At 39.3% G+C, this 21,510-nt stretch overlaps 1 protein-coding gene across 2 annotated transcripts in view; it reads left to right on the top strand.

The window, feature by feature from the left end:
- Nucleotides 1-8,989: 8,989 nt before the first annotated feature.
- Nucleotides 8,990-21,510, top strand: part of LOC121901539 (transcription factor COE3-like) — a 166,850-nt gene continuing 154,329 nt past the window's right edge. For both annotated transcript variants that reach the window (XM_042418384.1, XM_042418383.1), the window contains exon 1: nt 8,990-9,138. In XM_042418384.1, coding sequence (XP_042274318.1) covers nt 9,005-9,138 — 134 coding nt within the window. In that variant the 5' untranslated portion in view covers nt 8,990-9,004. The remainder of the gene's footprint in view (nt 9,139-21,510) is intronic.

Below are 21,510 nucleotides of genomic sequence, written 5' to 3' on the forward strand. Positions count from 1 at the left end.
AATGGTTGATAGTGTATAAATGTGTATATTGTGTTTATATGTAGTTTAATGGTTGATAGTGTATAAATGTGTATATTATGTTTATATGTAGTTTAATGGTTGATAGTGTATAAATGTGTATATTATGTTTATATGTAGTTTAATGGTTGATAGTGTATAAATGTGTATATTGTGTTTATATGTAGTTTAATGGTTGATAGTGTATAAATGTGTATATTATGTTTATATGTAGTTTAATGGTTGATAGTGTATAAATGTGTATATTGTGTTTATGTAATTTAATGATTGATAGTATATAAATGTGTGTATTGTGTTGATGTAGTTTAATGGTTGATAGTGTATAAATGTGTATATTGTGTTTATGTAGTTTAATGGTTGATAGTGTATAAATGTGTATATTGTGTTTATGTAGTTTAATGGTTGATAGTGTATAAATGTGTGTATTGTGTTTATGTAGTTTAATGGTTGATAGTATATAAATGTGTGTATTGTGTTTATGTAGTTTAATGGTTGATAGTGTATAAATGTGTATATAGTGTTTATATGTAGTTTAATGGTTGATAGTGTATAAATGTGTATATTGTGTAAATACAGTCAGATGTGTAGCTCTCTATAGAGCGTACTACAGTGTATCTACAGGAACGAGTCATAGAAATGCAGCAGGAAGCTTTCAGTGGGCTTTATTTCTGACAGCACGTCTTGTTTTTTGGTTGAATATAGATGTATTTCAGTGTGGTTCTGATTCGTATGAATACATGTTAGTGTTTGAACATAAACTGAAGAGTTTGGAAGTGAGGATGTAAACATGTCAAATGTTTTGTTGCTTGTTTGTGTTTGAAGTGAGAAAAGTATTGAGGACATTTGAAGGCTGTAGTCACTGAACGCTTTCTGTGTGAAAACTATGCAGATGTGTCACAGTTTGATCCAGAATTGTTGCTGTTGAAGAGCAGTATTGATCCCTGCAGGGAACCAATCAGAAATAAACATAAATAAAATGATATGATGGCCATAAAACATTCTAATAAGAAGTCAGACTGAAGATAACATTGCAGCAGAATACTGACGGCGTGTTTGTGGAAGCAGTCAGCAGTGTGTAGTCGTGAGTGATTAGACAGACTGGCAGCTGTTGAGTGTCTGGGGGCAGTTAGCAGCGTTTTAGGATATTTAGAAGTGTCTCGGGGCATTTCAGGGGTTAAATGCCCCTCAGATGGTGAAAGTGGGGTCGCGACCCCTCACAGCAGGAGGTCTGCAGGCTTCAGGATCCTCTGATCCAACAAGCTTTGATTCCAGATCAGAAGATAAAAAGACGGATTTGTTTGGATTTTCACTTTTCTGTCGGGAACATGCGTGTGTGTGCGTGTGTGCGTGTGTGTGTGTGTGTGTGTGTGTGTGTGTGTGTGTGTGTGTGTAACAGGTATTCCTTACATTGTGGGGACTTCAATCTTTTCAAGCAGTCACATGTAGGGAAAACTAAGTCAATATAATGTAAGTCCCTAATTTTAGGGTGAAGACTTGGTTTAACATGATTGTCTGTGTGTGTGTGTTACTTCTAAATTTGATATTTTTATTTTTCATGTTTTGTAGAGAAATCACACCACAGGGGATGCGCTGGTATCAAATTTTAATGCTACAATTATTGTAGGTAAAAATAAGGTAAAAATAAGGTAAAAATAAGGTAAAAAAAAAATCTTGTTAATCACTTAAGTTTTCAGAAAATCCTACAATTATTGCTAACAGTTGACAGCATGATCACCTTGGATTTTATTCTCTGAACAGTCTGTATGTTGCAGCTTTGTTGGATTCATAAGAAAATAACATCAAAAAATAGTTTAAACTGTTAAACAAAAGCAGGTTGTTGACAGAAAATCACTTAAAAGAGTAAAAGTCATGAATTTTTCAGTTTATTTCTGGAGTGTAAGAACTTTATAATTATAATTATATTAATTATAATAAGTGTCATCTGCTGGCTGTTAACAGTTAGAAGTGTGTTGGTTCAGGCCAGTAGTGCTGACTGCTGCTCTACACACCTGATGAAGCTGATCTGTGAGGTTGAGTGTGAAGTTTGTCAGTCAGGTGAAATGCATCTCTCTCTCTTGTAAGCCAGGAACATGTCAACGTGTTGGCAGCTGAAGTCATGTTAGAGTATCTGGAGCTGGACAGACAGGAAGCTGGTTGTTCTGTCTCTGTGTGACCAGCTGGAAGCTTCTTCCTCCTCTAAACTCAATCAAACTGCTGATGAAGGCAGGAGACAGTCTTCAGACTGTAATGAAAATGGTTGGTTGTATTTTACTGTCTCTAAACACCACACAGTTAAAGAGTCCTTATAGAGAACCTGCCTGTGTAGAGCTGCAAATGCTGTTAGAACTGATTCATCATTTTTTAAGCAAAAGCACCAAACTTGTAAATGTTCCAGATTCTCTTTGCTGCTTTTGTAAATAAAATATTTTGGGCTCTGGACTGTTGGTTGGACAAAACGAGACATTTAATGACGTCACCTCGTGCTGCTTTCTGATGGTTCATAGACCAAACAATGAACTGATGAAAAATAATTTGTTCGATACTGAGAATAATCGTTGGCTGCAGTTAGATTCAGTAAAAAAAGTCAAAACAGCATATTTGAACCTTACATTTCAACATTTCAACATTTCAACCTTGGTTGTTTTACCTCGATGATTTTATCCCTTCTCTAGAATTTGTCTTTTACTCCTTTACAATGTCTTAACTGATGTTTATCCCATTTAATATGTATGTGTATGTGTATATGTATGTATATGTTTATGTATGTACATATATACGCATACATATGCATATGTGTATATATATATATATATATATATATATATATATATATATATATATGTGTGTGTGTGTGTGTATCTATGTTTTATATTTCTTTTGTAACGCACTTTGAGCTGCATTTTATGTCATGAAAGGTGCTCTATAAATAAAGCTTATTATTATTGTTATCATTTATTCAATTTTCAATTCAATTCATATTATTTATATAGCGTCAAATCACAACAAAAGTCATCTCAGGGCTCTTTTCACATGGAGTATGTTATGTTAAATTCCTCCTCAGTCAGGGACGTTTGTTTTAATCTGATGTATACAGGAAGCAGAGGAACATCTGGACTCAACTCAATTAATTTAAATTAACTGTAGAATAGTAAAACTGGGGGGAGAAACTATATGTTTGACAGCATGTTTGTACAAATGTGACAAATCTTGAAAGCAGTTGGTTTGTGTTGGAAACTGCAGATATGAACACATCTGTGGAAGATTTGTACATTTATTTAAAGAAGATTTCCTCAGTAATTGGAAGATAGGCCCGCTGATATTCTTTGTTTTTCTTCTTGTCAACAAATCTCATGTTTGGATCCGAACCAACACTGAACTGATCTACTAACAAGTGTTGTGATATATATCCTCTTCCTCTGAGCCGTAGACCTCCGCTGTTGTCCAGAAACTATTAAAAAAAACGTCAGTGAGTCACATGTTGCTTCACCGCCATGAACACACACACACACTGTAGTTTATTGTGACTCAGTTCTACACACATCATCCTGCTGCCAGAAACACTCACGAGAGCACTGAACGTGGATTCATCCACCGTTGAAAATAGTCCCCAACAAAGTCACAATTATATCTGATAGTTTGTGAGTTAAAAACTACAGAAACCAGCTGTTTTAAACATGAAACTATATATTAGTGATCTGTTTAAAGACCTTCAGTAAGAACCAATGAGCTTGAAGCTGAGAGACGGACTTCAGATGAGGTTTGTTGACAATAAGAAAAGTACAGAATTCCACCAGTATACACACTAAAACTCACTGGTTCAAATTTGACCCAGTTTGGGTCAATACAGCAGTGACAATACTGTGTTAATGTTGTTTTTTAGTCTTATTTTTTATTGGTTATTTACCCAAAATAAAGCTTGTTATAATCTATTCTGTTTAATCTGACATGTCACAGTTTGTTATTGATTGTTAATAACTTCTGAATGTCGTCTGCACATCGTTTTGTACAAGAATCAATACGTTTGTGACAGTTTTTAGCTGAAGCTTGTTGTTTGTAACCTGATGTTGTTGCTGCTGTATTGATCCAAACTGGGTCAAACTGTAACTCAGAGAATTTTACTGTTTGTCAATAATCAAAAACAAAACTTGACTCAAACTTAAAGTCAAAAGGCATCATGGGATGTGATGTAGACGAGCAGAAGAGGTCGATACAGTTCTTTCTTTTTCTCTGGGTTTGTTTATCAAATGCAAACAAATAAACAGAAGAAAAACATCACGACTCCTGCCGACAGACCCGACCTGTATGACCCCAGAGATACATAATTCACAATAAAACTAAAACAAAACACCAGAAAACTAAACTAAACACGCTCAACATCAACTAATGATGAAACTAAAAGAAACTACTGTGACATTCTAGTCTAAATAAAGCAAATATCACTCAAAACAAACAATATTATCAACAATAAACCAGTAAACAGCATCTACAACCAGACTGGTCCTTTAATGTTTCTCATCAGAATTAATCAAAGTTTGTTATTTTGATTCCACTGGTTCCCAGTAAAGTTTCCTTTGTTGGTTTGGGTTGTAAACTGATGAAATAAGATCATTTTATTGGTGTATTTTCTCATAAATTGTAGGACTAAATAAGAACAAAATGACTGTTTTGTCTTTAGTAATTACAGGTTTGGTGAATTTTCCTTCAGGTTGAACAACATTTTTTATTTTATTATTCTTGCATTTGTATCTGTCTTGAAAATTATTTCCTTTACTATCATCTTTCTGTCTGTTTCTGTAAATAACATGCAGACATCAGTCTTCAACAAGCTTTAAGAGCCTCTCTCACCTTCCACCAGTCAGTTTCTGACCTGCAGTACTGGTTTTGCTCCACTGGGAGGCGCCGTGTGTCTGCACACTGAGCTGCAGCTCGTATTAAACTGACGGGTGAATTTATTCTCAGAACAAAGTGCCATCTGTGTTTCACACATGACAGATTATCCTGTTTATTATGAGAGCAGAGGAATTAATAAAGTCATTAAGTTAAAATAAAAAACAGGTAAATCAACATGAAGAGCCCCGCAGTGTGGTCCTTCAGATGCTGCTGTAATCCTGCTGCTCTGGAGTGTCTTATTATGTTCCTCAGCAGCCTTTCTGCAAGGTTCTGCAGAGATTAGAGAACCGTTCTCAGGCAATAAACTGAGCCATGATGTTAGACTTTAAAGGTAATATTTCTATTTCTGTACATTTATTAATTTATGTGTCAATTTATGCAGACATAAACTGTATCTACTTGTTCAATTACAATGAAATTTGTGTCTTTAATGTTCTACTGTGGTTCTGCAATGACCCGGCATGGCAAAGGTTCTTTAAAAAAAAACAGGTTCCTGCATGGAGGAGGTCCCAGGACACTGGAGCAAGTTCCAGGAGATCTTAAGAGATTTCCAGGTTGATCTGCTGGATCTGTACTGTAGGTTCCACATGAGGCTTTTTGCCATTTGGGGAAGAGTCGAGTAATTTTCAAGTGGCTCCAGGGATCTAGAAAACATGCTGGGGGTTCTGATCGGGTTCCAGGAGAACTTGAGGAAGTTCAAGGAGCTCTTAAAGGCATATTTGAGGGTTCTTGGGTGGGTAACATGGGCTTTAAAGGACTTTCCAGGTGATCTTAAGGGTCCTTGGGTGGGTAACATGGGCTTTAAAGGACTTTCCAGGTGATCGTAAGGGTTCTTGAATAGGTTATGGCATTCAGTGGGAGGTGACATGAGTACTGGAGGTTGTTCCAGATGTAATTTTTAAGGAGCTCTGGGGGATCTTGAAGAGGTGTGAAGGGTTCAAGCTGCTCTCAGAGGTTTTTGGTTTCTTGAGTGGGTTCCTCTGGCTTCAGAGAGCTTCCAGTGTCCTTACGGGATTTTCAGAGGATTGAGACGTCGAAGATTACAGTCAGGTTGTACTTGAGGATGTTCCAGGGTTTTATCAGAGGGTTCCCCAGCATCTGTGAGTTCTGAGTGAGGTTTTGGTAAATTTTTAGAGGGTTCTGAGAGGGTTCCAGGGGATCTAGAGGATGTTTAAGTGACTTTCATGGATTCGATGGGCTTTAAGAAAGTTTTTAAAGGATTTCCAGGGTGCAACTTCAGGGGGTTCTGATGTTCCACATGAGATTCAGTACGGGTTCTAGGAGTTCTTCTAGTACTCTCTCTCGAGGGGTTTAGAGGCTTCTGGAGCTGTAACAAAGGTTCCAGGGTTTTTCTGGGGATCTAGAGGAGGTGTCAGGAGGTTCTTAAGGGATTTTACGGATCATTTAATTTATTTCAGGTTCCAGCACACTGATGCTGTAACAGCAGCAGAATCACGGTTCAGTGTTTCTGGATGTTTTAATTCACCAAAACAGAACTGAAACCTGAAATCACAAAGACGGAGAATCAGGAGCTTCAACCAGATAAAAATAAAATTAAATACATTAAATAAAACGAGGAAAAGGAAACACACACATCTCAGATTATTACAAATGACTTCCAGCATGGCCTGGTGTTGTGAGACAGAAAATATGTAATAATAATAATAATTATTAGAATAATCATGTCATTATTCTCTCTCTGTCTTTTCTGTTACATTTATTTTCATCATCATTTTTTATTAACAGCAGTATAAAGTCATTATATTTATCTGGAGTGTAATTTCTTGCTTATTATTACAGTCATAAAATAATAATAATAATAATATTTATTATCAGACGGGCCGATGAGCCTGTTGCCGTTTGCTTTCTGATCCGGACCGTCTTCATCTTCTTCATCTTCCTCTTCATCGCCAACATGTTTGCAAGCGTGCGTCTCATTGACTTTTTCTCCTCCTGCACAGAAATATTTTTCCAGGCTTTCCAGACGTTTCTGTTTCCCTGGAGGAAGGCAGCGGGCTAAAGGAGGATAAATATTTAATCAGCGCTGCTCTGGAGTTTTTGCTTAATTAGAGGAATTCTGCTCCTGCCACGAAAATGAACAAAAATGACTGCTGGAGATGTGAAAACCCGCAAAAACATCAAGGAGGATGATCACAGACAACCTCTAATTATTATTATTATTAATAATATTATTGTTCTTATCTTTATTATAATTATTATGGATCCACGTTGCGGTGCCGACTTTGTTTAAATATGAAATTAAAGATTTTATAGCAGTGTCAAATAAAACACCCACCGCAAAACAGCGCTTATTAGCAGCTTTCCCTCCACTGTGTGTGTGTGTGTGTGTGTGTGTGTGTGTGTGTGTGTGTGTGTGTGTGTGTGTGTGAGCGCCATATGTCCGTGCGTAAAAGGAAAAAAGAGAGAGAGAGAGAGAGAGAAAGCGCAAATTGGTGCCAAATGTGCGCGCCGCCCGTGTCAGTCAGCCTGAACGCTGGATGACAGAGGAGATTATTCCACATGAAACCAGTTAATCCCACCAAATCTGAAGAAGTCTGTGAGGTTGGAGGAAGTGAATACAGATTTCTGTTACTGATGAGGTTTCAGTATTACAGTCTCACATCCACAGAAATGTTTCTGGAGCGGGATTTTTTAGGCCTGTGCGGCCGGAAACAGCAGCGCACGGAAGGTTTAAATAAAGGAGATTGAGCTGCTTCTGTCTCCGCTGCTGCAGCCTGTCAACCTCAACAATTCATTTAATCATTGATTCAGGCGTAAAAAGCCTAAATTCCTAAACAGAAGTGACAGAAGCTGCCAGTGCGGTGACATTTGTTTGAGGGATTTGTGCAGAAACAAGAGTCAAGTGTTGAAATCAGGCAGAAATGATGCGTAAATCAGTAAAAAAAAAAAAAGACTTGTGAGTCGTGTTCTGCAGAGAAGTGGTTTTTATTCCACCACATCTACAGATTCCTTCACTCGCTGCGGGTGAAGAAGAGGTTTCAAGACTTCAATCATGACTGAATATTGGACAGAAGCATCTTTGACATCCTTCCTGTCTAATTTCATATGTCAGTCTGTTTGTTCTAAATGTCTCAAAATGTCTCCGCGTGTCCGTGATGAAGCCCGTTTGCACCTTCAGCAGTCAGATCTGTTTATCTCATTAACTTGAATCTCTGGGTTTTTTTTTAATCCACTTTAAAACTTAAATTTAAACGTCATTTTTTACAGTGCGCGCGGCGAAACACGCGGAAACCCTTATTTGGATCGCGCTTTGAAAAAACAATGACGTAACGCGCGACTTCGGCCAATGAGACGCCAGAGGTGCGACCAATATTCAAATGAGCTGTCCTTATTCGGGCATGTCCACGCCCCTCACAGGTCCACGCCGGTCCCCCGGGAGCTCCAGAGCCCCGGACCCGGGAGAAGGAGCTCTCCGCCGGGACAGAGGAGCCATAAAGAGCCGGGGAGGGAGGGGATGAGATTTCTCGCTGCCCAATCCCCCTTTTCCCCCGGGAGCAGCAGCCTTCCACGGTCCGTCCCTCCCTCTTGTTTGCTAATCATTTCATTTTACTCCTTTTTGAAGCGGTGGCTTGTTTTTTTATCCCACTTTTCATTTCTCTACAATCCGCGGCTGCTCGCCTCCCTCTGATCCCGGCTCTCCCCGCTCCGTTCTCCCGGCGTCAGGCTCTCCGGATCCCGGCTGAATCTCCTCCGTCTCTCTCTCTCTCTCTCTCTCTCGGCTCCTCTGAGATGCTCTCCCCGCTCTGCGCTCCTCTCTCCGCCCTCTTTTAACTTCACAGAGACGCCGGTTTAAAGACCGGGCTGCTGCGAGCCGGGGCTGGGATCTAAAACAACCCCGGAGAAACCCAGAGGGATCCGGGGCTCTTCTCTGGATCAGGACCCGGTACTTTGGGGAAGCTCGCTCTTGTGTACCCCCCCACCCCTCCTCCTCCCCTCCTTCCTCCTCCTCATCGCTCCTATTTTCTCCACCTTAATCCAGGTGGTCCTTTGGCTTTTTTTGAGTGGCTGGTACGGGAGGATTATTCTTCTTCTTTCTTGTTTCTGGTGAAGACAAAGCTCCCAGAAGGACACTTTGATGTTCTCCATCCAGGACAGCCTCCCCCGGGGGGCCCTGACCATGAAGGAGGAGCCGCTCCCCACCGGCATGACCCCGGTCCGCTCCTGGATGCAGGGCGCAGGGATTTTGGACGCCAACACAGCGGCCCAGAGGTAAAAAATGTCACCAAAAAACCGTCCAACTTTTCATCTGTCGGCGCTGCGGTGCCAATCAGTTGATTAATGCCACAGTTAGAAAAACTCCAGCGTGAAGGTGAAAGTGGTGTTTTGCATCTTCCAGGATCCGAGTGTGACATGCAGGGATCGCTTCGGTCTGCAGGGCGTTAAAAGTTACAGTCAGTCAGGCGTTGAAAGCTTCCGCTGCTGCAGAAAGAGTTTACTGTCATTTAACAGCAGAGAAAAATCACTGAAACATCACATGAGCTGCAAGAAGTAAAACACTCAAACCTGCAAACTTTTAAAATGACACTCTGAACATTTGAAGAAGGATTTTTAACTCTTAAAACGAGGCGACGTCACTTAGTTTGAGTTTAAATTTCAGGAGAAAAGTGAAGCAGAAAATTATTTAGTGGAAAAGAGAAATCCTAGAAAGATGAAACATGAACTCTTCACTCTTCTTCTCGGTAATGTAAACCAGCAGGTTTGGAGGTTTTAGCCCCCCTACCCCACCCACCCCAGCCCTCCCTCTTCATCACACCGTTCCCCTCGTTCTCTGCGGCGGATTCGGGTTCAGCAGCTTCCCGGTGCGAGCGGGACACACACACACACACACACACACACACACACACACACACACACACACACACACACACACACTCTCCTTCTTCCACATGTCGTTAACAACCAAAAAACTCAGCGCGAAATAAGGTTTACATGTGTCACACCGCGGCTCTGATCGTTCATTTAAACACATCTGACACGCGGTTTGGTGCCGCACGAACACGCCGCGCGTAAAGAGCGCAGCGGGCGGAGCGCGGAGCTGCAGCCGCCGCCGCGCCTCCTCACCGGGACTCTGCAGAATATTTAAAGGCTCGTTTAGAGAAGAATTAAAAGAATAAATACGAAACTATTTGTTAAAAAACACACGCAAAGATTTTCTCTTATAGATTTACAATTTCTAAGGCGGGAGTCTAATTTGGGAAAAATATGAATTTAATTGATATTTTATTTATGAAGCGACTCGAGCGGGAAAAACAGCCGAATGTAAACTGGGTCACAGGTTAAATTAAAAGGAGAAAATATGATAAGGTTTGACCTCCGCAGCGCGGCAAACACGCTGAGCTTCACTCTCACATAAAAACCACTTCAACACATTTAAAGACATTAAAAATAGAAAAACTATTAAATTACAAGAATAGAATCTGAATTACTAAAAAACCCACAAACAGTAATTTAAATAGTAAAACACATGTGCAGCTTAAAATGATTCAAGTCAGAAAATTCTCTTTTCTCTTTGTGTTGAAGCTTTAAAGTTGTTTTTTTTCCGTGAAAAACTTTAATGACGGCGGTGTTTTTAGGGTCTAAATTGCTAAAATGTGTCTCCGGGGGGGAGACTCAGGTGAGCTGGAGAGAAATTTGAGCGCTTTAACACAAATAAATCAATGTCGGATTTGCAGCGCAGCCTCAGGTTTAAATCAGCTGAACAGCAAGAAAGAAAAAAATCCATCAGCTGCTGCTTCAACAGTCAGAACAACAAGCGAACTCACATCCACCAGCAACAGGAAGTTAAAATACGTTCAGTTCAAAAATATGTTTCTGCTCTAAAAGCTGCAACAAGCTTCAGTTAAATATGCAGTTTGAATCATATTTTAATCATAAAATGAAACAAAACTAATGAAAACACACAGTCAGTTCAATTTCTCATGTGAGGATGTTAAAATCTGCAACACGATCAACTTTATTGATCAAATATGTGGAGACACACACACACACACACACACACACACACACACACACACACACACACACACACACACACACACACACACACTGTTAGACTTATGAGACAAACAATCAGCTTTAACATAAAGATACAGATATTATAAGTGTGGATATATTTACAGAACATGCAGATAAAATAACATCTAGTATATAAATCAGAGCTGCAACTAATTTAAATATTTTCATTTTGAATTCATCAGTTTGTCCACAAAATGTAAATAATAATAATAAAAAAATCTTTCAGAGTCTAAAGTGTCTTTTAAATGTTTTGTTTTGTCCAACAATTTAATAATCATCCACCGGTGACGTTAAAGCAGCTGGAAACAGAATTTTTTTGCCATTTTTGCTAAAAATAAAAGAGCAGAATGCAGATGAAAGTGTTGCAGCAGGTTTGAATGTTGGTCTGGTTGCTTTCAGAGCAGCAGCAGCAGCAGCAGAGTGAATATTATGTATAATAAGTTATGTGTCTGCTGATAGATGGACAGTATATGTGCAGCCCTGCTAACACTTATAAACACATTATGTCACTTTAATGAATGTTAAACAGTAAGTTTATTTCATTTATTTACCCCGAAAAGTGACAAACTTGCATCTGAGCTTCTTTGTAATCTGTAAAAATACGTCGTTTTCCTTCTTTAAACTCTTCCATTCAGATGAATAAAAAACCCTTTAATGGAGGGAAAAATGGTGAAAACTAAAGCAGAATAAAAGAGCAGGAATCCTTCTTCCAGACATGAAATAAGTGTCGGATGTACAGAGAAGACAGCAGCACCTGCAGTCAAATTACAAAACCACAAATTTGTCTCAGAGGGGTTTAAAAAATACGACAGTCTGTCTTTACGCCCTCAATTCAGATAAAGAAAAACTCTGTGAAACATTTAAGGTGTCGTGACGTGAGATGAATCATAATTAAACTGCAAGAAAGTCCAAAAAAAAACTGTGGAGGGAAAGTTTTTCTGGACTGATGAGAGAAAAAATACAAATATGAGGCATAAATATGAGGAGGACATGTTTGTTTGAGGCAAAGTGAAGCTAAAGTGACTCCTTTTATTCTGTGTCACTGTTAATTTCAGGTGTAATTTGAGTATTTTTGAAGGTAGAAACGTTCCCGTCCTCCTCACAGCCTCATTTATTCACCTTAAAACTGCACTTAAACGTCTCATCTGAACATTAAAGAGTAAAACGCGTCTCATGAATCAGTAACTTTGACCCTGAACGGATGAAAATGAAGCCTGAAGCTCCTCAAGTCTGCTCTGATGTTAATGATTCAACACCAAGTGATTTTTAGCTCCGACGTGTTTAATTAAAGGACGATATTAAAACGTATTGATGTGTGCACACATCTCTGGTGTCGTATGTTTGAAGCTGTTGCTTTTTGGAGGGAAAGCTGCAGATTTCTGCTGGTTTTTTTTGAGGAAGCAGAAAGATAAATAATGAAACTTTCAGCTTTTATTGTTTTGCTTTCTGCTGGGAGTCACAGGAAGACGACGCTTTAAATCATAAACGCAGAGTCAATTTGATTCATTTTGTCCAAAAAAATCACAGATTTTTCCTCTGAGGTCTTTGTAACGTCAGACGCCTTCGATCCCTCAGAGCAGATAAAACTCTGGATTCTTCTTAAAGTTGGACTTTAAGAACGTTGATGACTGTTGTTTTTCTTATTATTCTTATTTTCTGTTTGTCTTGAATGAACGTTTCTTTACTTCAGAGCTCCTGGAGGTAAATGTGTCTTTGTTTGCATATAAAATCTTTACATCCTCTATAAAAAATGTGCATTTTGTTAACGAGCAAACACACAAAGAAGGTGTAAAAAAAAAAAAAAAAGGTAGAATCATGAGCAGGAATTGTGTCGTAAAGAAGAAGAATGATAATATCAGGTAAATAAAGCTGAAACTGGACGTGATTCAGATGTTTGAAGGTTTATTTTAAAGGGATTTAAGTGTGTTAAAGTGAGAGAAGATGAGCTGCTGGAAATAAATGATTTAAAGCTTTTATAGAAACTGGAGAGTGAACAGATGAAAATGTGATTTTTGTATTTACACATTTAACAGAAGAAACATATTACACATAATATCTGCTTCATGTGTTGAACATTCAGTCTCATCAGCGTCGCAGCGTCTCAGCTTCTTCATCGCAGATTAAAACATTATTTTTTTTATGTGTTTTGGGCCGTTTTTGGCTTCATCTGACAGCGGTAGAGGAGACAGGAAATGAGGAGGAGGAGGAGAGAGAGGAAGAGAAAGAGAGGAAGAATGATGTGCAGTAAAAGGAAACCTCAAACCCGGAGACGTTACAGTAAAATATTACAGCAGGACTCCCCGAGATCCAGCAGAACTTTCACAAAAAGCAGCTGTTTCTCTCAGATCATTGATCACTTTACAACATTTCATTTACATTTTTTATTGATCTTTTCTCATATTTTAAATTCACACTGCTGCAGATATTGTTTGGTTTGATGCAGCAACAAGTCGAGTTTTACATGATTTCACAGAAGAAGATATAAGATACTGAGGAGCACATATAAACTGCTTCTCTCTAAAGGAGATTCGTAGCCATGAATACATTTTTTTCCCAAAGTCCAAAAAAAAAAAAAAAAAGAGTCCCATGAGGAAATCTCGCCTGCCAAACTACCTTTTGATCTACTAATTAAAATCTGTCTCCACCATCCTGAAAATCCTGACTTTCAGATATTTTTCCACAGCCTTAAAATAATCCTGGATTGGATGTCGAGCGCTTATCGTCGTTACGCCCGGTAGATCCAAACATCTTTTCCCGAAGCTGTCCGTCTCTAGTTTGTGGTTGTAAAGTTTCACGAGGCTGCGATTATCCAAGAGGTCACTATAGGTCATTTTATACAATGAGGTCAAGTTTCAAAAATGAAATGAAACAGGCTGCTGCAAGGACGAACATCATCACACATGAATACAGTCGAACTCAGTGAATCCACAAGAGTCTCAGATTTACAGTCAGACTCAGTTTATGTGAATCTAAAACTGTTAATGGACCCAGAATGCAGAAATATGTCAAAATAACACATTTATACTGCATGCAAACTGCTGGGATCAGCATCAAGTGGCTGTAAATGTCTGTAAAAAGGAGCCTTGTGGGTTTCCGTAGAACCCGTTTTTCATTCAGATATCTTGAGGTTAAAGGTCAACGGACCCTGCTAACATTTAGCTTAACTCTGGAGCGTTGTTCCTGACCAGCTAGCAAGACTCGGCCGCTTTGATACCAGAATCTTCACTGCAGCTTTAAATCGGAGCCTCTGAGACGCAGTAATGTGGTGCGAGGGCGTCGACGCCCCCGCAGGTCTCTGAGGGTTAAAGACGACACTGATTCTGCACGTCTGACACTCTCGTGCAGGTCAGTTAGACTTAATGCAGTAGGATTATATATATAAATGTAATATTTCCACAAATTATATTAAAATATTTCTCATCACTCTCAAAAACAAACAGCTTCTTGTCATCGATGTTTTGTAGAAAGCAGAAATGGATTTAGACAGTTTTTACAGGAAGAACGTTTAATAAATAACATGCTAATAAAGAAGCTAAATTCAGTGTAAATGAAGGAAAATGAGTCTTTTTGTTCTCTTCAGACTGTGACTGTGATTCTTGTGCAGGTCAGTTAGACTTAATGTTGAAGATAATATATCAGTGTAATATTTTATGTTGTGTAAACGTGATTTATATTGAATTATTGCTCATCACACATAAAAAACAAGCAGATTATAATCTTGTAATTGATGTTTTATAGAATCAGAAACAGGTTCTGGTGTAAAGTCAGTGATGCATGAAAGCTGCTGCGTCCAGAACATCAACTTCAAACATTTTATACATAACTTCTGAAAAAATAGAAATAAACAGCAATAAGTGAATCATTTGGTTTGTGCTGGAAAACAACGACTGAATAGAAAGAAAAAAGCTGCATTTGGTCATAAATAGACAAAAAAAAACCATGTTTGTAAGAAGAAAACAGAAACGAAATTCAGTTTAAATGCAGTAAAACGAGTATTCATCAGCTGAGCGCTTGAGTCTATCAGGTTGTTGTGAGTCGCATCCACTCGTCTTCTCATATATATTTGTTGAATCACGTTTCCACCTCTGCAGACCTTCATTCACCTCCTTAAACGTATAAATCCTGCAGCAGCTGAGCCTCAGATCACAGCGTCAGACGTCATGCGTGAACTAAAACCACAACAAACACGACAGAAATGAATATGAATGAAGAAAGTCTGTTCTGATATAAATCAGCGACGGATCAGTGATTTCCATCACAAGCGTCTTTATGAACACTTTCTCCTACATGATGTGTCGTACTCTGTGTTTTTACATCATAAATATTTTTATTCTCCACATGTTCGTGTTTTATGTGTCTGACACACGTGTGTTAGAGATTAACTCCACCTGTAAAGTGTTGACGGTTCACAGGTGCTTTATGGAACACATGTTCACGCATGAAAAGCAGAAAACAGCTTCGATATTCAAATTCACATGTGGGCTGTTTCTCCTTCCTTCTTTTTTGTCCTGGTAATGTTGTGCAGGAGGTCAAAGGTCACCTGTCAGTGTGAACGTGTGACTCTGAAACACGTGTTGGTGTTTATTGAGAATCAGAAAGTCAGAAGTTTTCACAAACATGGAAAGTAAAATATCACAAAACTCATCACTATGCTGAGTTTAAAGAGTTTAAAGTTTGATTTAAAATGATATTCAGGTCAATATTGAATCTGCAGTGATTGAACCGTGTGTGATAAATGTATATATATGTAACATGACTTTATAAATATCCTGTAAAAAGCTTTTTCATTGACAGACGGCAGCAGCACACAGAACATTCAGTATAATAACTGATGGAGTAATTCAGGGTGGACCGAGCAGATGTGATCAGCAGGATGATGTCAAACTGATAAGATAACAGCACAACGTGATAAATCTATCAAGTGCTGGAAAGAAAAAAGTCTTAAGTGGACGTGAAAACACTTCAGAGTATCAGCATGTAGAGTTGTTGGACTTTTATAAAACGGGAAGCAGAATTTGTTGTCTGCTAACGTTGAATGGTGGAAGTCAGTGACTCTTCTTCTTCCTCATGATCATTTTAAACTCATCGCCGTTTCCCCGTAAAACGTCCCGTCACGTCTGAACGAAGCTTTACGGAACATTGATGTGAAAAATCTGCGTCTGAACGACAAAAACAGACGAAGAAGAAGAAGAAGCCAGAAATGTTACGTATTCGTATATATATGTTGTCTGAAAAGGGCGAAATTTATAAGTTTTATTCTGCAAATGCAGAAAATACAGAAGAAGAAGAAAAGTAGAAAGAAACTCCAAACTGTGTGTGTGTGTGTGTGTGAGTGTGTGCGTGTGTGTGTGAGTGTGTGTGTGTGTGAGTGTGTGTGTGTGTGTGTGTGAGTGTGTGTGTGGTTTTACATTCTGTATATAATCGATATCTGTTCATAAACTCTGACGGCTGTTTCACAGATAGATCGATAATTAAGTTTGCATCGTGTTCTGTGTAATTTTGCAGCTTTTTGTCGACTGAAACGTGATATTTTAATAAACTGGAAGTGAAAAGTGTCGACTTTCGGTTGTCATTTCCTGTTTATAAAATCAAAATATATCATGAAGAACAGACAACATATATAAGCAGTAACATGTACGGTAACTGATGAGTGTAAAGTTGACTGTAGTAAACAAGTTAAAGGCAAAAATAGAGAATAAATCAACTAATCTGCCGCTTCCTGCGTTCTGTAGCTGCGACGCCTCCGTACGAACGTTTCCTACGTCACAGTTTGCAGCTCGGTCAGTCGTGAGCTGTGAGAAAATGAAGAGGTTTTTCTTCCTCGTTCAAAAAATAAAAACTGTTATTTGAGTGATTTTAAGGCCCTCGAGAGGTAAAACTACACAGGACGTCCTGACAGCCGAGCGGTTTATCTGAAACCTTCCTGCTTCAGTACCAGCTGGGTTTAAATCATCATCGTCTTCATTTTGCTCTTTAGGATGAAGTTGTTGTGCAGCTGTTTGTGTGTCTCTGAGAGGAAAGATCACTTTGTAATTGAGTCCTAAAAGTTTAATTAAATATTTTTGTAACAGCGTCATACTTTTGTGATTGAGACGACAGAAGATTCATATTTTGATAAAATCAGACACGAGAAAAACATCAGAGACGACTGACGTTTACTTTACAGCTCAAAGTCTTAAAATGTTGTATTTTATAATCATATTATTATTATATTTTTAAAAAAAATCAACACAAACTGGGAAAATGTGGCAACAAAAATCCAAATCTTAGAATAAAAATCTGTTTCTAGACGTGATCTGAAACCTGAACGCGTCTCCTTTTCACTTTGCTGACTCTCATTTTCTGGAAAGTTCACAAAAATTTGTAGTAAAAACTGGCTGCAATAATTTAACCCTTTGTAGCAAATTACTTTTACTCTTTTTATGAAGGAAAAAAAAGACGAAAATAGGACGTTTAGGACTCAATAACAGGCAGAAATAATGTGTTTAGATGGAGATTTTTCAGGCGTTGGCAGGTGTGTGAAAGTCAGTGTGTGTATATGTGTGTGTGAGATAGATGTGTGTGTGTGTGTGTGTGTGTGTGTGTGTGTGTGTGTGTGTGTGTGTGTTGAAGCTTCAGATGAACAGATTTCCCTCGACCCTCCCTGACACTGCTGTGGAAAGAAAAGAGAGAGAGAAAAAAAAAAACGGAAGAAAAAAGACCGAGCAGAGTGAGTGATCTTGCCCTCTATACCTATCTTTGTCCTCCGGGGTTAAAGGGATGAAGGGGTGATGGGGAGGGAGGGGAGGTGGTGGGGGGGGGGGGGGGGGGGTCACATGCTGAGTGGGGGAGGGGTGGAGGAGGGGAGCTCAGGTAGGGTGGAGACGAGGTGGATAATCGTCGACCTGGGGATTCCTCGCTTCATCCGTCATCGACTCAATCATCGGGGCGTTTGGCGTTCCTCTCGGCGCTCCCTGGTGGTAGGCGGCGGACGGGTGGGTGGGTGGTTGGCTGGTTGGGGACGTGGGAAAGAAAAAAAAATTTGTACGCAGAGACGGATCCTGAGTGTCTGGCAGTGATGGATCCTGGCGCTGAGAGACTTTGTATCAGAGTTGAGGAATGATGGAGAGGTCAGCCGAGGCCTCCGCTGCTCACAACCTCCTTTTTTTTTCTTCTCTTCTTTCCTCCTCTTTTTAAATGTCTTATTTTTCCACCCGGGTGAGAAAACATGCACTTCCTACTGCATTTGCATTTGTCAACACCCTCCCTCCCTCCTCCTCCTCCTCCTCCTCCTCCTCCTCCTCCTCCTCCTCTTCTACCCCCTCCTTCCTCAAGCACGCACAATTAAACTCTCCTGAACGCCGCCTTAAAAATGTGTTAGATAATTAAACAGTGTCAGCCTTGTTACTGTAAATTCCTCTTGAAAGCTTGCCACCGCCGCCGCAGCCGTGGTTGAAGTGAAGTTGACTTGGGTAAATAAACCGTCGACACTCGAGCGCGGCTCTTTTGTCTCCTCGCAGCCTCTGCTGTATGTCAGCCGCCGCAGGCCCGCTCGGATAATCAGAGGCAGCGCTGCAAAAAAAAAAAAATCTGCAAACAATTAACCCGAGCTGCATCTGAGAGGAGCAGGTGACCAGACTAATGGGCTCAGAGTGTGTGTGTGTGTGTGTGTGTGTGTGTGTGTGTGTGTGTGTGTGTGTGTGTGTGTGTGTGTGTGCATGCTTTTGTTACCTCAGTGGGACCCTCTCTGGTATAAACACCGGCCTTGTTGGGACCAGTAGTCTTCATGATGAGGCAAAACGTCATTTCTGAGGTTCCTGGTTAAAGTTTGGTTTGAATGGAAGTCAATGCAAAGTTCTAACAAGGATTATTTTTTATTGCAATATTCAGGTAGTGAATTCATTCAGTGTGTGTGTGTGTGTGTGTGTGTGTGTGTGTGTGTGTGTGTGTGTGTGTGTGTGGGTAAAGGATGTGTGTTTTGGAGGAAACAGCTGAGTAGAGGAAACGTACAGCTGCGTTTTTCTGGCTCTTCGTTCATCCTCAGAGCTAAAATATTAAAACATCACACCAATAAAAAAAAAAAAAATTCTAAAAAATTCTTCTTTACATCCAAATAAATGTGAAGCCACATTGAATCAGAAAGACTGAATATCATTTCCCCCCCAAAAAACATCTGGAAACAACTGTTTGACCAGGACAACTCAGATTTACTGAACCCTGAACGCATCACAGTTTAATGAACAAAGGAAAGTTTAAAGTTTTGTTAGTTTTAGTTTTACTTGTTATGACAGTTTGACTCACCAGATTCTCTATTTTACATCTTTATAAAGACTTTCTGTTTCCTTTTTTATCTTCTCAGTTTCTCTTTTTGTTTTAACGACTTCATCAGATCAGATTTCATCACTCGGCCAGTGAACGCACCACTCCGACCACATTTTGATTAATGAGTATAAAAGGATCACAAACACTTCTGGAACAGTTTAATTCACTAAACTAAACAGCTGTTTTACATTTTTCATGATGACATTTTTTTGCTTTTACAGCTTTTTTCTTCCTTTTAGCAAGTCGTCACTTTGTGTTCAGATGTCACGCAGAGCGAAAGAATCGATAACTTAACAGAATCAGAACCAGAAAACACTTACTGGACCCTGAATGCACCACAGCAACCAGAGTTTAATGACTAAATGAAAGAAGAGACTCAGTTTAATGATCAAGAGCAGAAAAACAACAAACTCAATCAATAATTCAACACCAATCAATCATTATCAGGTGATATACAACACTGATAATCAATATTAGTCTCAGTGTTGTCAGTTAATCAATGAACAAACGAAGAAAAACTGAAACAATGAATGAAATCACTCAACAAATTTCATTGGAACAATCAGCGATTTTCTTTTTATTCTTTTTATTCTTTTTATTATTTTTATTATTTTCTATTTTGCTTTAATTCTATTTGAGAAAAGTAACTGAAAGTAATCAGATTACATTTATAAATGCATGTATTTATTTATATTTTCTACAAGTTGTTTTTCTGCAGGAACAAACTGAGACTTTCTGTTGTTTCTCATGATGATTTGAGGGTTTGTGGCTCCATCACAAATGCATTGTGGGTGGTTTTCGGTGCGGCGGTGGCGGTCCACTGTGGGTTCGATGGAGATGGCGGCAGCGGTGGCGGTGGTGCCGTCGGGTAGGAAACGCCCGCTGACTGATTTCCATTTGTGCACCTTAATAGTGTGTGTCATTCCTAATTAGGGCGACTGGCTCGGGGAAACGGTGGCTCGATGCTGGAATGGCTGCTCCTGTCATGCTGCAATTACCAACAAATTAGTCTTTAGACTGAGGGGCTTCTGCACACACACACACACACACACACACACACACACACACACTCCTGACTGACTGTGTGTGTGTGTGTGTGTGTGAGCTGTATGTACTAATTAGTACATTCTGTGAGGTGTTCAGTGTGTGAAAATGCATCTAAGTGTAAAAGCAGACGAGGTTTTTTCACGGACGTCAAACTCCGACCTGCAGCTGTTTGTTCTGCAGCTTCACCTTCAAATCAACAACGTTTACATGAATGCAGCTGCAGTTCTGCTGCTATATTATATATGTATATATATATATTTATATGTGTATTATTAACTAGTACGAGGGTCTGAGGACAGAGGCCTCCGAGGCTTCACAGATTTGTGATTTTGAGCTGTAAAAACAGAATTCATTTAGCTGTAAAACTTAATAACACTGGTTAAAGGCTGCAGGTTGTTCAGCTGTTAATCAGTGTGGTAATTTGATTAAGTGTTAATTTGTTTTGTGATACTTCATGCACCAGTAAATAACAATATACGCTGAGATGACGGAGACCTGAAGGCGTCTTCAGACTCTGACGACGACGACGTCGACGGTGTCAGTTTATCAGACTGTCAGATGAAACGTTGATGAATCCAAGTAGAAAACAAAGTGAATCAAAGTAGAGACGCGTCATCAGCTGCAGCAAAGTCACACAAACTGCTCGTTTAGCTTCATGGCAGTTATGAGATGTGTTCTGCATCGTCTCACGTCGTGTCCTGATTGGTCGGTTTGTAGTCGTTGGTCGTCGCAGCGTCACGTTGTGAGGATTCAGTTTTGAGTTTTGACTCTTTGTTTGCTTTGAACTGGAACTGTGAAATGTTCTATAATATTTATACAGTATATTCAGAGGATTATTTAAATTTAAATAATTATAACAATTTAACCTCAGGCTGTTATAGAAATGTTTGGTTCTGTTGGTCAGTAACGACCTTTTTGACCTAGTTTGCTTTCCATACATATGACACAAACTCAGGACTCAACACTAACTATAAGACTTTACATTGTAAAAGTGCAGTGTGTAAGTTAAATATGGTGGATTGTTGATGAGCTTTGGTCAGACGCTGTATGGACGACAGAGAAACGCACAGCTGCTGGAATATCAACAGTAGAAGAAGAAAGATGGACACAGATCTCAGATAATAAAACGTCTGTTGTTTGTGTTTAGTGTGAGACGTTGTTGTCGGCTTCATTTGTTGTACGAACAGTAAACTGAGGATCAATATGACGTATTTACTA

The sequence above is a fragment of the Thunnus maccoyii genome, chromosome 8, assembly GCF_910596095.1.
Source record: "Thunnus maccoyii chromosome 8, fThuMac1.1, whole genome shotgun sequence".
In the NCBI taxonomy this organism is placed as follows: Eukaryota; Metazoa; Chordata; class Actinopteri; order Scombriformes; family Scombridae; genus Thunnus; species Thunnus maccoyii.